The 16,340-nt window shown below is 42.7% G+C and overlaps 1 protein-coding gene across 1 annotated transcript; it reads left to right on the top strand.

Annotated features, from left to right (window-relative positions):
- The first annotated feature begins 269 nt into the window (after nucleotides 1-269).
- LOC102510309 (arylamine N-acetyltransferase 1) lies at nucleotides 270-9,511 on the top strand. Its single transcript, XM_032468386.1, is given in 3 exon segments — nucleotides 270-960; nucleotides 7,802-8,557; nucleotides 8,559-9,511. Coding segments are annotated over 3 exon segments (1,023 nt in total). The 5' UTR covers nucleotides 270-816; the 3' UTR covers nucleotides 8,682-9,511.
- Nucleotides 9,512-16,340: the final 6,829 nt, after the last annotated feature.

The following is a 16,340-nucleotide window of genomic DNA, read 5'->3' as shown; positions in this document are numbered from 1 at the left end:
ATTCTGGGGGTGGAGCCGTTTGCAGAGCCCTGAGGGCTGTTCCCGGGTTGGGCCCGGAAGTGGCAGCAGGGCAGTCAGCCTGGTTCCTAGTTGTGGGCCCCAGTGCAGCTCGGTGAGTGACTTGTTTATGCTTTGAGATGGTTTTTTTTTTTTTTTTTTTTTTCCTATTGCAAATGTGAGTCCGGGAGAGTAGGCTTGAATTTCAGGCCGTAAGCCAGTTCAGGAAGTTTGGCTGACACACAGCGTGAATCCTTCTGCTGTAAGTCCCGTACAGGGTGATGGGGGAGAAAACAGACCCTGATTCAGACTCTCTGGGTTAGGGTCTCAGCCACGTGACATCCCAGCTGTGAGGACATGGGAAGGTCGCTTAGCAGCTCTGACAGTCAGTTTACCCCTCAGCAAACTAGAGCTAAGAAGAGAGTTTACTTAAAAGGTGGTTGTGAGGATGAAAGTGTAGAAAAGAGAGCTAATGTGTAGAATGTGAGTTTCAGGGGCTGGATTTCCCTCTTGGATCATTGAAACAGTGATGTCCACCTTCTCTGTCCCCAGCTGTGTCCCACAGGGCACCGTCAGTCCCGCAGGCAGCAAGTTCATGACCATTCTTGGTCCTCCTGCATTAGCTGATCAGAAATTCTCTAATGACCCCAAACACCCTGTGAGGCTGGGTTGTGCTGCCTGAGAAGTTGTCAGGGAATTCTCGGGGGAAGTCTCATGACGATGATAGGAGGACCCTTGGGGAGGGGCTCCCGGAGCCATAATGACAAGGATCAGCTCTTTCCCTGTCAGGCAGACCGAGGACACCAGCCCTGAGCACTGATGTGTCGAATTCCACAGGAGAGAGGAGACAGAGGAGGCAGACAGCCCCAGGAGCGAGGAGCCCTGTGGGCTCTCCAGTCCGAGCTTCGCCCCCCTGCTCTGGTGCGGCCACATAACAGCAACCAGCCTGCTGGCTCTTCTTTGGTAAACTGACCTTTGCCCTCCCCGGGGCCACATGTTAGTTTCTCTTTCACGAAACAGCTGACCCCACCTCCTCTCACTGACCAGGAAGTCGTGAACTGTCAGCTGTGTATATCGCTGCATCCCACCCAGTGCCTCACTTCTGTTTGCTCTTCATAGGTTTAAAAAGTTCAGAGCCAACTTTAAAAATAGGAGGATCTTCAGGTACAAATCTGAATTTCTGTTTCTGCTCAGGAGGGTAAAGAAATAAATAAATAGAAAGAAAGAAAAGAAAAGAAACCAAAACCATTCAGAACTTCCTGCTGCCTGGAGCTCACTGGCTGCAACCAGCTGTTTCTCATCCAGAAGATCCCTGGGCTGGCCGCTTGCCTCTGGTGAGTGTGGGGGGCTTGTCGGACCCCTGCAGTGAGCCTGGGCACCAGAAGAAATAAGGGATGGGGGGGGGATGGTATAGCTCAATTGGTAGAGTGCCTGCTTAGCATACAGGAGGTCCTGGGTTCAATCCCCAGTACCTCTATTTAAAAAAAAAAAAAAAAGTAAATAAAGGTAATTACCACCCCCCAGCCCCCAAAAAAGAAAAACAGATATCAGAAGGGAAAGGAAGATAGAGGAAGAGAAAACCACAGCACACAGGAAGAAAAGCCACTCAGAAGCACCTCTTAAAATTCTACTATTCAACTGGGCAATTCCATTCCTAGGTATACACCCAGGGAATTGAAACAGGGAGTAAACAGTACTGGGACACGGATGTCCTCAGCAGCACTGCTCACAATAGCTGAAGTGGAACCAATTCATAGAGTCAGGAAGGAGACTGGGGGCTGACGGGGGCTGGAGGAAATGGGGCGTGGCAGGTACGGGATCTTATTTTGGGGCGAGTAGGGAGATATTTTAGAACTAGATAGCAGCGGTAGTCTCACGAAGTTGTAAATGTATTACAGGACACGAATTGTTCACTTTCCTTCCATGCTTTATTTTAATCCACACACTTAAGTAAGTCTTGTGGCTAAATGATCAACATAACTATGTTATTTACATTCTTTAGGCTTCAGGCTTCAGGCTTCAGAAACTCAAGCTGTCAGTCTCCAAGTGGATGAATTAGTGGTTTGAATTGGAAAGATACATGGAGTAGGGAAATGGAATCTCACAGAATTGTAGCAAGAAAAGCCATTTGCAGAAGTGAGCTACCTTCAGTGTGAGTGGGACGTGATCCAAAGGGGGGACCATCAGAATTGTTCTTTTTTTAAAAAATTTTTTTATTGAGTTATAGTCATTTTGCAACGTTGTGTCAAATTCCAGTGTGGAGCACAATTTTTCAGTTATTCATGAACATACATATATTCATTGTCGCATTCTTTTTTGCTGTGAGCTACCACAAGACCTTGTATATATTTCCCTGTGCTGTACAGTATAATCTTGTTTATCTGTTCTGCATATGCCTGTCAGTATCTACAAATTCTGAAACCTTGAATTCCTTCAACTGGCTTCCTCTGTCTCTGTATCTTATCTTTACCTCACAGTGTGTGCTTTTTGGTGAATGTTGCCCTAAATTTGGCCCTTTATGACCTCTGCATTCCTGCACTGTAACTTTTCAATTCTGCTTCTGCTCTGCTGTCTCATCTTCTGAATATTTCTGAATTTAAATTCTTCAGAAATGGAACCTCCGTAGCTAGCTCATCCTTTGCTTACGAGACCACACCTTAGGTCCCTGCTGGCCTGTGGATTCGCTGGGACCTCTCAGTACCTCTCACCCATCAGGCAAAGACGGGAACAAATGGTATAAAATGTGGATGCCTAACGGCTGCCCTTTCTGGAGAGAGAGGAGTCCGCCGCTCAGGAAGAGTCACAGGCGTGGCAAGCTGGATTACAGACATTCACTGAATAATCCAATGAAGAACCTGCTAGTATCAATGTTCTGCTGGATGCTGAGCACAGTGTGTATGACACCTAAAAAGTACTGTGCAGTTTTCCAACACTCATAGAAAAGACATGGAAAGGGATTCACCATGTAAATGTTGATTTAAAAAAAAAAAATCAGATTACAATTAGGATTATCCTGGTTCTAAAAATAAAATGTTTGTATACATAAGAAAATATTCTTACAAGTGATAGAATGTGCGAATAGGTTTGAGTGTGGTTTTTCTGGGTGGCAGGTTTTGGAGTCATTTTATTTTATTTTAATATTTTATTTATTCATCAGCATGTTATTTAATTATTTTATTTTGGCGGGGGTGGGGCTGGGGAGGTAATCGGGTTTAATTTATTTTTAGAGGAGGTACCGGGGATTGAACCCAGGACCTCAGGCATGCCAAGCATACTCTCCACCACTTGAGCTACACCCTCCCCCCGAGGTTGGGGTCATTTTAATCCCTTCTTAAGTCTTTTTGAAGTGCCTACATATATCTGACATTGAGCTTATACCAGCGTTTTTTAAATAATCTGGATTATAAATCTATTTTTATCAAGGGGAAAAAAAACAAATGGTTTCTTTTAGGTCATGTGAGTTTCACATCGATTTTTTAAAAATCTCTCCAATCCTGGCAGAAGGTACAGAAATTCCACTCCTGTGCAGAAGTGCACTTGTGTTGCTTGTAGCCCTGATTGTGTTGCCAGCATTTCACTCCCTTCCCCTGGACCCTCAGTTTAGTTCCTCGGGCACAACATGGAGGACTCCATTCCTTCCCTCCATGGGAAGTTTGCTCTCCCCTCCCTAGTTCTTCTGTCCCAGAGACTTCCTTTGTTTGACTTTTACCGTCTTCAGCTGAGCAGCTGTGTCCAGCTCCCTGGGCCTGCTCAGTGGCCCCCACAGCCCCTGCCTGACTCCAGGCATGAACTCAGATCTGTGGAGGAGATGCAGGGATTGCTGGAGTACATTAAGGCCCCGCTGGCCAATGGCCTTTGAGCAGGGCTAGCCCAGCATCTCCTTTCCCATCCAGCAATCAAGCAGGTGCCCACTTGCCCTGGGGTGGGGGCTGGGGTGTGGTTTAAATGCAGTGCAATGCCATGGCCTTTACTGGGACAGAGGAAAGAAAAGAGAAGGAAAAGGGTGGGAAATGAAACAGAGAGAGAGAGAGAGAGAGATTGGAGCCAGGTACTAGCACTCTTGAGATCCTTCTGGGGGAGGGTAGAGCTTAGCGGTCGACTGTGCTTAGCAGGCACAAGGTCCTGGGTTCAATCCCTACTACCTCCATTTAAAACAAACAAACAAACAAACAACCTAATTACCTCCCCGACACACACACACCAAAAAAAAAAAAAAGATTCTTCTATTCAGAGACCACCAGTGTTGTCACCACCCCCTGTGGTTGTACTTTCTACACTCAGATGCCCACTCCATTCATCATCCTTCCCCTTGTCTTTTGTGATTTTTAGGCACTTGCTATTACTTACGGCCCACAAAACTGTATTTTCAAGAGAGGTCACAGTTATGTGTTACTATCTCTTCTGTTATTTCTAGAGCTTGGTCCAAGAAGAGGAAGTTTCTGAGACTTCTGAATTGAAACTGAAAAGCAACCTACTTCCATTTGCTTTGAAAGGTATTAAGTACCTTTCTGAGAGTTCTCAGTAGATGCTCTAAGTCTGTTCTCTCTGTCTCCCTTGAGTGTTCCCTTGTATTAAACATGAAGCTAAAAGTCAAGGGTAAATCCCTACACAGTGATGCTACAAATCAATATATAAGGCTAGTTGTGTCTTCAGTTAGGTATTTTCCTGGCAACTATTTTCTGTGTCTTTCCAACATTTCACTGTGAATCACAGCAGAATACCCCAGTCATATTTGGTTACAAGATGTTGTTTGCATCCAAGTCACTAACAGAACCTGGCTTCTTTTGAATTGGCCTGAAGTTACTAAATTCTAACTCAGCATTCTATCTTAAAAAAAAAAAAAAAGGGAAAGAAGAAAAAGAAAAGAAAAACAGTTGGAAACAAATTATGACATTTGAAAAGAAACATAAAATAATTTCTTAGTAGAAAGAATAATGTTCTAACTAAGCATCAAAGAGCCAGGCCAACCCCGCTGATTCCATCTTTTTGAAATGACTTCATCTCTCTTCCTTACAGATTCTGGGTTGGGACCAGAGAAGGTGTAGGGGTTGTTCTCTAGTGTGCCTGGGTGTGAGGTCTTAGAGCTTGTCTGAATGTTGAGAAATATGCCGTTATCAACATTATGATATCAAGAACAGATGCAGAAATGATAGCTAAGTCAAAAAGAAAATAGAAGAATCTGAAAGAAAATGGAACAAGGGGAGAAAAGAGAGACGCTGAGCTTATTGCCATTAAACCCAGGGGAAGGCACAAAATATCATGCCCCTTAGGCTGGGCCGCGCCACAAAGCAGTTAGTCTTGGTGTCTGTGTACTGCTTTGCAAGAATGGTCTCAAAAGATGAAAACTATCTGGTAACAGGTGAAAAAAAGTGTTTTAAATAGTCAGACACATCCAAACCAGATGTCTTCCGTTTCACATCACCCACCTCCATGTTTACCCAGCACTGCTTCCGGACGTAGAGGTGGAAGAAACTCTGACGTGGTCCGGCTGAATGCCAGTTGTTCTTTCTGTGTCTGAGTGGTAGAGGTTGGGGCTTGTGCAGAAGTTGAGAAAGGACACTGATGCATGTCAAGATGAGAAGAAATAAACTTAATAGATGATTGGGGAAAATCACATTGCACACATCAAGAATAGAGAAAGGTGGAACACATGCAAAATGGAGAGAATAGCTGGTCAAAAAAGAGAAATAAGAGAATCCAAAAGAAATGACAGAAGAAAGACAACAGAAACACATAGCTTATCACCACTGACCTACGGGCAGGGCCCTGCGTAACCTGTCACCTCAGGCCATGTCCTCTTACCAGTGTCCCAGGGCAACACTGTTACAATCAGTGTTCATACTGGGTTCGCACTCTGGTAGCAGGGGACAGAAACCTAACCTATTCCATGTGGGATTTTACAAAATAAGAACTTATTTTTTCTTTTTTTGGCTCATCAGCATGTCAAAAACTCCTTAATTGAGGTCTTTTCTCATCTTTCCTTCTCTTGCTTTTATTCCTCAACTCAATAAATTCTTTTTTTCCCTTTATGGCTTCAGGTTTTTCCACTGTACAGATGTTCTACAAATTTTTTAAAACTTCGATATTGAAGTCTAATTGATTTACAATGTTGTGTTAGTTTCTGGTGCACAGCAAAGTGATTCAGTCACATATAAGTGTCTTTTTTCATATTCTTTCCTATTATGGTTTATTACATGATATTGAATACAGTTCCCTGTGCTATCCGGCAGGACCTTGTTGTTTATCTCTTTCATATGTAGTAGTTTGCATCTGCTGATCCCAAACTCCTAAGCTGATCCCTCCCCACCACTTTCCTCTCTTACAATGGTAAGTTCATTTTCTGTGTCTGTGAATCTGTTTCTGTTTTGTAAATAAGTTCATTGGTATCATTTTTTAGATTCCCAGTATAAGTCGTATCACATGGTACTTGTCTTTCTTTCTCTGACTTACTTCACTTCGTATGGTAGACTCTAGGTCCATCCACGTTGCTGCAAATGGCATGAGATAAATTCTTGGTTGGTATTCTTCTTCAACAAGTTCTCCCAGTTGCTTTGAGCAAATATCCTACCAGCTTCTGGCCCTACAGCAGAAGCATCTGCTTAGGCTTCGTCAAAAGTCCCTCAGTAGAGTCTTACTGACCCGACTTGGGCCACATGCCATCCACGAGCAAGGCAGGGCTCCTAGAGCAAATGTGCTTTGAAGTGGTCCTAGCTGGGTCACGTGTCTGTCCGTTCAGCTCAGTATGTACAGTCCCACTCTGCATAAGCCAGACATACCGGTTTGATAACGGTGCACTTGGCCCAATCTACTGCCTTCCCCTACTGCCTTTCTCACGGTGACTTCTCATCTCAGAGGAAAAGCCAAAAGGCCACGTCTCATGTCAATCCATGCTCCCTCTCACTCCCTGTGTCCCTGCCATCCTGACTTCTTTAACATTATTTCCTTACTCTAGGCAGCTTCCACTTGAAGGCTTTTATTCATTTTTGGTTTTTTACTTCCTGAATGATCCTCCCCACACGTAGGGGCGTGGCTCTTTTCTCTCACATCCTTAGAGCCATCGCCAGGCTTCCTCTCACCCGCTTACTTGAAATTCAAGATCTCTCTGGGCACATCTTACCTTCCTTCTTGGCTTTATTTTCCCCAGAGCACTTTTCACAATCTAAGAAATTGTATGTTTTATTTATTTATTTGATTCACTCTCTGTGTCATAGCAGCCCCCACTAAAATGTGAGATTTTTGCAGGCAAGCAATTACTAGGTCAGTAGTATATTCACAGTAGATTTTTAGTGAACTATTTATTGAATAAATCAATAAATCTGCATGTGAATGAATATAAAACTTTGAAGAACTTTGGGTAAGGTTCAGCTAAAGGGGAAATTGAGTGGGTCGAGTTCCATGAATATAATGTCCTCTATTACATAACTTTCCTCTTTATATTAGGAACTCTTTATAAACTCTATTCTAGTTGATACCACTATGAATGTCTTTTCATTCATCACCAAGAAAACCACATGTAAGCTGTTTATCATTTCACTCATCATATAGTATGAATTTCTAACTTCTCAGGCTTACAACATGGGAAAAATGATAATACTTTTCTTAAAAAGGGTTACTGACATCATTACGTGAACTAATGCACACGAAGGTGATTAACGCAGCAAAAGCACACCAGAAACGCTTATGGTTATAAATATTTATAACCACTGTTTATATGTACATTTTTAAAAAGCATTTGCTATAAGTAGGCTAATCAAAGATAACTATGTACAAAAGTAATATATTTGTTTTGCTTCCCTTGCTTTAGGGAATCATGAACATTGAAGCGTATTTTGAAAGAATTGGTTACAAGAACCCTAGGAACAAATTGGACTTGGAAACATTAACTGACATTCTTCAGCACCAGCTTCAAGCCGTTCCCTTTGAGAACCTTAACATCCATTGTGGGGAAGCCATGGAATTGGATTTGGAGGCCATTTTTGATCAAATTGTGAGGAGGAAAAGGGGGGGCTGGTGCCTCCAGGTCAATCATCTTCTGTACTGGGCTCTCACCACCATTGGCTTTGAGACCACAATGTTAGGAGGGTATGTGTACAACAGTATAGCCAACAAATACAGCAAGGCCATGATTCATCTCCTGCTGAAGGTGACCATCGATGGCAGGAACTACATAGCTGATGCTGGGTTTGGACGCTCTTACCAGATGTGGCAGCCTCTAGAGTTAATTTCTGGAAAGGATCAGCCTCAGGTGCCTTGTATCTTCCGCCTTACAGAAGAAGGAGGAATCTGGTACCTGGACCAAATCAGAAGAGAGCAGTACATCCCGAATGAAGAATTTCTGAATTCTGATCTTCTGGAAAAGAACGCATATCGGAAAATCTACTCCTTCACTCTTGAACCTCGAACAATTGAAGATTTTGAATCTGTGAATGTATTCCTTCAGGAATCTCCAGCATCTGTGTTTACAAGCAAGTCATTTTGTTCCTTGCAGACCCCAGAAGGGGTTCGCTGTCTAGTGGGCTCCACCCTCACCTACAGGATATTCAATTATAAGGACAACAGTGGATTTGGTGGAGTTTAAGACACTGAATGAGGAAGAAATAGAAAAAGAGCTGGAAAGTATGTTTAATATTTCCTTAGAGAAGAAGCTGGTGCCCAAACATGGTGATAGATTTTTTACCATTTAGGTAGGCAGAAAAATGGTCTCAATATTACTTCCAGTGCTGTAACTTTTTATTAAAAAATCTTTTATTATATATAAAAGTAGAAAGAATGAAATGATAAATGTCTGTATTTCACTTAGTTTATCAACTATCAAGCAGTGACCTGTCATACTTTCTTAATGCTCCCACGTTATATTGAAGACAGTTGTAGACATCAAATCATTTCACCTATAAAAATCAGCGTATATAATTAAATAACGTTTAAAAACGCATAACCACATACCTTTTCAAAATTAATAATAGTAAAGATGTTTTAATGATGGTTTATTGTTTCCAGAGGAGAAATAGTGATTTATGCTAGAAAACCTCTCACAGTGGTTGAATTTTGAATTCATAGAATATGTTTATCCGTGGTTCAGCCTATAGGAACATAGAGGAAACCATTTTTCTTAAATACAATCGGTGTATGTCCAATGTCCAATTTGTACAGAAATTCCACATGTATAATGGGATTACAATTCAACCATGAAGAATGAGACATGACATTGCTTCCGAATAACCTAACAGTTCTCAAGACAAGGCATAAACCAGTAACTTGTTAGCATGTGATTAAGTATCAAGAGAATGATGCAACTATTAATTTCTTACGTGGCTCTTCCTGTCAACACTGTTCTTCATGTACCATTTTTCTGAATTTGGGAGGCCTTAAATTTACAATTTTTCAGATTTTGAATTAAATATCTTTGTCTAAATGTAATGAGTATTGTGAATTTAAAAATACTTATTATCTGTAAAAACTTGATGTCTGAAAATTATGTTGAAACACTGTTGACCAATAAAACATCAGTCACAAAGGTTTTGTTTGGCAGTCAGGGTATTATGGGGCTGGATCATTTTTCAGTAGCGGAGTTTTCCTTTCATCCTCTTTCTTGTCTCCCAGTTATATTCTTTTATTTCCCCTTACACTTTGTCATAAAGAAAAGGAGTACGAGCTTCGAAGTATATATTTCTGAGTTCAAATCCTGTGGACCCTGAGAGAATTACTTGACGAATCTCTGGCCCCAATTCTTCAGGAATAATACTTATATAAGTAGGTGCCAGACTTAGAGAAAACTCTCAAATAAACACTTGTTATATGGCTGAACGAATAACATCAGTAATCGTTGATACGAAGTCAGCATTTGACAAAAGGTCTTCCATCTTGCTTTATTTCCCTCCAAAAGTGTACCTCCTTCCATCTTGCTTTCTTCCTGGTCCTGAAACTGCTCAGTCTGCCTGCTTCTTCCTTGATTGGACGTCAATAGAATACTAGATGGCCGGACTCCGAGCGTGGCTTTGCTGTTCAGGGTTAGAATCTTTACTTTCCTACAACTCCAGTTTTTTATTTGTGAATTCCAGAATCAGGGCTATAATTTAAACTGCGGACTTGTTCTCACATTATTCTCTCTGTTCAACTTGTGATTAGTATAATAAGGTTAAGAGACAAGCAAGGACTAGAATGGAGAAATATTAGTTGAAAGACTAATGACTTTGGGTCATGGGTCCTTCACGTACTGATGTAATACTTGGGGGATTCTGCTCAGGAGGGAGATCCAAGGGAGATAGGAGACTTGGCCTGAGTGGGAAGGAAGGATAAAACCTACTTGTCAGCATCTGATGGCTTGCCATCTTCCTTATTGTGGGGTCCACAGACATCTGGCAGAGTCCTGCCCCAAGACCCCTCAGGGACCTGGACACTGCCCTTTAAAGGTAACAAAGAACATTCCTTTTCTAATACATACCTGCCTTAGCTGAGATAATGATCATCTGTACAATGCCCCCAGAAGCCTGACCACCAGGACCGATCACAACCCCCTACCAAAATCCTTAGCCCTACCCTTCTCTCCCTTTCTTGACCCCCTGCATTTCATCTCAACATGAACCAGAGAATTGTGTACAAGTTGATCACACACTCTGTGACCCCCTTTGGGCCCAATGACACATAAGCACAGGGAGCTAAAGGTTGCCCTCCCTAATAAAAGATCTGACCCTCAGAGCTCACATAGGCACCTCTTGTCTGTCTGCCCACTGTTGTCAATGACAGTACACCCAATAAACTCTTTTCTTATTTTCATCCTTTGTCTCTGATAAATTCCCTTACCACCTGCCCACCAGCCCACCAAATCCCACAGCACTTACCCTAGCTGGTGGGCCCTTGCTCAGCTCTGCTGCTCTCGTGCGGCAAGGTTATGTCTGGTATTCTTGGGCAGAGACGGTCTTCTCACATTTTGAAAAGACGATGCTAGGGGAGGAGATGTTGGCAAGAGACATGGTCCAGATCAAAATGTGGCTCAAGGAGAAAGATGCAGTTTTGTACAACTGAGTCAAAGTCATATTACATAACTGTCAACTGAAATAAAATGCATAACCTAAAACTTGAGAGTTATGTTTTATTTGGCAGATTTTCTTAGGACTCAAGCCTGGGACGCAGCATCTCAGATCACCCTAAGAGGCTGTTCCAAAGTGGCAAGGTAGAAGCCAGGAGATGTGAGCTTTTACAACAAAGACCAGGTAGTCAGAACATCAAAGGATTGCTCTTAAATAAAGACAACCAGATCTCTCAAGTTAAGGAATCTAGTGCTTTTCTATGTATGAGAAGGTGCAGAGGTCTGAGCTCGTTGAAATCATTCCTTTGATGTGCACCTCGCTATCTAGGGCAAGTATCCTGTTTTTGCACATCCTGAGTTCTCTCAGGAGACACCATTGGGGGTGGTGGCAGAGGCCGGGCTGCCTGCTTGTCTGCATCCTGAGTTCCCTCTGCTCGCTGTCACTGGGGAGGTGGTAGCAACTGATGACTTCATGGCTGCAGCATCCTGTGTTTGCTGATATGGCTGCAATATTTTTCAGTCACAAAACAAATGGTACTGTGAAGGTTGGTACCTTATTATAACAAATATCCTAAAACACAATGCAATTGTTTTCCTTGTATTCATCTATGACATAGAAGCGGAAATGGTCAAAATGCATTGAAAGAGAGTTAGAGATACACATTTTAGCAGCCAGTTTGAATAGGTGTGCCTTTCTGGACAATGTTAAGTTTCTCCAGTGAAATTAAAATGAGTGGCTTCTATGGATTAATGATTAATGATCCTGATTAATGCCTTTTTGTTTGTTTTCATTTGCCACACACCTCATTTGCTTGCATACCAACACTAGCTAGATATGGTCCCTTCTTTCATATCCAAACCAGAATACACCTGGGTGTTTCTGAGACTTTATGAAGCATGGATCGTTATATGAACCTAACTTACTGTGATGTTTTCTCACAGTAAGAAATGTTAATCTACTTTACTTTACTGGAGCTATTTTGGTGATGTTTAAGAATTTTGGTTCTGTTCAGGGAGTGAATTCACGGTATCATGACTTGATTTGGGCTTTGCTTATTTCCTATCAGTAGTCCTACCTTTTGGATTTACCTAAATAAAACATTTCTTTAAAAAAAAATCCAGAATCAGGGCCCTAATTTAAAGTGCATAACGATTAATGATTTTCTTTTAAATAGAGACTCTCTACTGGTACCTGTAAGCTCAGGTACAAGGTGTTCCCACAAGCTGGCAGGCTGGCAAGGCCTCCGGGGCAAGGGGGCAGGCCCACAGCCTGGGCTTCTTGGCACAGACATAGAAAAAAATGAATAAATTATAGTGCTAATACTCAGGGACAATATAGAAATTATGATGCAAAATTCAACATCAGCAAACAAAGGGCATGAAAGCCAGAAGGAGCCACCGCTCGCCCCTGGCCAGCTGGCCCTCAGGTGCAGGCACGTTGGACCAGGGCTGGAGTTCAGAGCCTGTAGAGCCCTGGGAGTGGTTGGGGGTTTGCTGCGGGCCCTGAGGCAGCCCCTTGCCCTCGCTGGGGCTGCCTGCTTCTCCCTCCTGTGCTGACTGGGCTCTGAATAAAGGCTGCGGCCTTGGGGAGGTGGGTGATGGGGCAGGAAGATGATGGGAGGCACAGGGGGCTACGGAGGCCAAAAGAGGGTTTGGTTACTCCTGCTGCTTAACGAATTGCCCTGAAACTTAGTGGTTTAAAACAACCATTTTAGTTTGCTCACAGATTCTCTAGGGCTGTAAATTAGGAAGGGCACAGAGGAATGACTCTTTTCTGCTCTCCAATGTCCAGTCTCCACTGAGCAGACTCCAGTGGCCGATCTACATGCTAGAATCATCCAGAAGCATATTCCCTGGCATTGCAGGGCTGGGCCTGCAAGGGAGAACCTACATGTGGCTCTTCATGAGGTCTGGACATCCTCACCACACCACGGCCTCGGGAAAGTCATATTTCTAAACTGATGACTCAGAATTCCATGCATGAGGGCTCTAGCTTCAATAAGTGGGAGCTAAATCATCTTTTAAAAAATTACTGTTTTCAGTTGAAGTGAAAATTGTGTAACATAAAATTAACTTTCTTTTAATTTTTAAAATTTTATTCTTTCTTTTTTTAAAATTTTCTTAGAGGGGTAATTAAGTTTACTTATTTGTTTGTTTTTAGAGGAGGTACTGGGGATTGAACCCAGGACCTTGTGCATGCTAAGCATGCGCTCTAGCACTCCCACCTAAAATCAATTATTTGTAAGTGAGTGATCCATTGACCGTACAATCACAATGTTGTGTAGCCACTACTCCAATTGCAAAACATTTACGTTACCCAGAAGTAAACTCTGTACCTGTCGAGCAGTTCAAATCACCCTGTCATGTCCAAGCATCAAAGTCACGTGGCATCAGTCCTGCCACATTCTGTTGATTATAAGTAAGCCACAGTCCTTCTGGATCCAAGGGGTGAGAACTAGACTTCACTTCTTGATGTGGAAATGGAAAGGTTCAAGATTATCTCGGATGGAAGACATCCTTATGGCCATCTTTGGAAATTAAACTCTGACACAGTCAACCCTCTGGTTGCAAAAATTTACATTCTTTATATGCACAAAATAGACTCTACCCATTCCAAAATTTCTCCTTTATGGCATCATACTCAGGCTTGAAGTCCAGGAGCTTGTCGCCAGGACCGGCTGCAGATCAGCCTCCTCAGGTGCACTTCTGTGAGTATAACTCTTTGAGGACCATTCTTCTTGATCTGAACACTTGTAAACCATTGAGGAAAACTGCCCACAGACCCCACACACAATAGTGAAACAAGTGAAAAATGATCAGTGTGGATAATTCCATTCAGAGAGGGGAAAACAAGGAGCATGCAGCAGTCCCCAGGCCCCATGTAGCCAGTCCCTTGATTAGGGCCCAGTCCTATTTCCTGGGAGTTGCTTCCATGGTTCCTGCCTTTATTCTCTGGGATCTTGGATTAACCACATTCCCCTGCCATAATTTTCATAATGGGTAAAATTGACAAAAAAAAAAAAAAAACCCACAACAACATATTTTCTTATAAGGAGATTACTGCCGAATGGGAGCTAATATACTTCTTTATCTAAGGATTTTCCTTCAGGGTGAGGCCAGTTTTGTCCACAGGCCTCCAAGAAACATGAAGACACCCTGACTCAAATGCAGTGGGATGACTGTAAGGATGAGTATGGGTTTATGCCACTTGATATGCAGACATTCTTTAAAACAGTGGGGCAACGTTTTTGAGAAAACAGCGTCCTGAGTTGGAGTAACCTGAAAACAGAGCTATATTCAACTTATGGCCATAACAGTGAGGTCAAGTTAGAAGGAGGGACTGGAATACAGGAGTGCTAGGCAAGAAAATAAGAATACTTGGGGACATGGGGTTAGATGTAGCAGTCTAAAACTCAGATTTGTGAGTAGGTGGTTGATTTGTGAGATGATACCAGTAAAAGGGAGAGGATGCAGGGGAAGTGAGGGAAGGGAGTAAAAAGTCCACAGAGTGCTCAGTAAGTTTGCTGCTGTGGGCAACAGGAGCTCAGTGCCGCCACAACCTACCGAAGAGCATATATGAATGCCTCCCAGAATTTTCCACCAAAGCACAAGAAGTAGGAGCATTTATCCATTGGTTTCCATCTCCCATTGATTAAGAGTTCCCCCAGAGGTCCTACCTCCCCTGCAATTAAATCCACATGAGAGTGGGCTTCCATAGGCATCCATTGAAGAAGCCCATTCCTGTGGGAAGAAACAAAACTACGTGGTATACATATGAGTCAAGATGCTGTCAGCATTAAGCCATTGGCAGCCCGCACGGCTGGACTAGTGAACAGCAGGTGGTGTGGGCTGCAGGGACGAGGACAGTCTGGGCATGGACACAAGAAACCCCCAGTCACCCTGGATGGTCAGAGCAGCCGAGCTGGGATTAGCATTCAGGTCTGGAACAAGTGTTGAACATTGTTTGTTTCACGATTTGTAAACACTAGACACACATGTAAATAAGAAAGAAATAAACACACAGAGAACCTGTGGAGCAGAAGAACGGCTGTCATTCTACCAGCAGGAAGGTGAACTGCTAGGCAGGAACCTTAAAATAACCTCTTTTATTTTTCAGGGCTTTAAGAAATAGCAAGTTCATATGCTTTTTTTGGTAATCTCTGACAATACCCAGAAGTTTTCCCTGCCAACAACGGTGGGTAAATTTTTTTCTGGATGATTTTCAAAACAACTATGATAGTTAGAGTTTAATCATTAGCACTAAGCTTTCACTCTATTAAGCTGCTGAGATTTAGGGATGTTTGTTACAGCAGCAACTGTAGCTCATCCTGACAAACATGTTAAATCAGCACTGCATGATGCTGCATTTAAGGGCTGTGGGAATCTTTGAACAAGTTACCATATGTGTGTTTTTGTCTCCTCTTCCTTGAAAAATGATTTAAGTCCCTTAGTTTACTTTATTATTTCCAGGGTTATAGTCATCTTCTATGACTAGCATCACACATATGGCCAAACTACATGAAAAGAGATATTTTGAATAGTACAAAAATTTAGGAAGAGGATAAAATGCCTAAAAATATTTTTTTACACAAAAATATTTATGAGGGACTTGTGGGGTCAGAATCATCTTGCATGATGACCAAAGGCTCAGAAACACACGTCCACATATGACTCAAGAACTCTGAAGAGGGGTCTGGGGGAATGTAAGTGTGAAAGGAGTTTCCAGCATGATGGAAGTTCAAAGATTAAACTAGGTGCACAGTGGGCAGGGACACTGTCATTTTCACTCATTGAGTAGGTGTTGAATAAATATTTATCGAATAAAGGAATGAATTGCCCCAGCTTCTGTCTAGCACAAAGCTTGATAAATAGTAGTGCTCAGAACTTGTTTGTTGGCTGATGGTGTGAGGTATAAACACGTGCTTTACTGTCGGAAGGGAGCCCACAGTTTCTTACGCTGCTGGGATCCACTTTCCCCACCCCCACACCCACACTGAGCAGGCTCCGGAGTTGGCCACAGTTGAAGTACAGTGCTTCTCTGCTTTTGTGCAAGGAGCTAGGACGCCTGATTCAGTCCCCTGCCTGCCCCGGAAAGATGGCCCGGTAGTTGCCCCAAAGCAGAAGCTGTAATGACCCAAACTCAAAAGTCCCTTGCTTCCTCAACTCCTGGATGCAAGAAGCAGAAGACTGTTATGTACACCTGGAACAGGTTTTGTTACTTATTTTCTTCTTTCTGCCATGACCAGGAGCGAGAAATAGTTCTGAAAAGCAAGTAGCCCTCACTAAGGAATTGGGAAAGGCTGCATCTTGGCAGGAG

Source organism: Camelus ferus, chromosome 26, assembly GCF_009834535.1.
Source record: "Camelus ferus isolate YT-003-E chromosome 26, BCGSAC_Cfer_1.0, whole genome shotgun sequence".
Lineage (NCBI taxonomy): Eukaryota > Metazoa > Chordata > Mammalia > Artiodactyla > Camelidae > Camelus > Camelus ferus.
The sequence above is the reverse complement of the archived record's forward strand: the minus strand, read 5'-3'. Positions and strand labels throughout refer to the sequence as shown.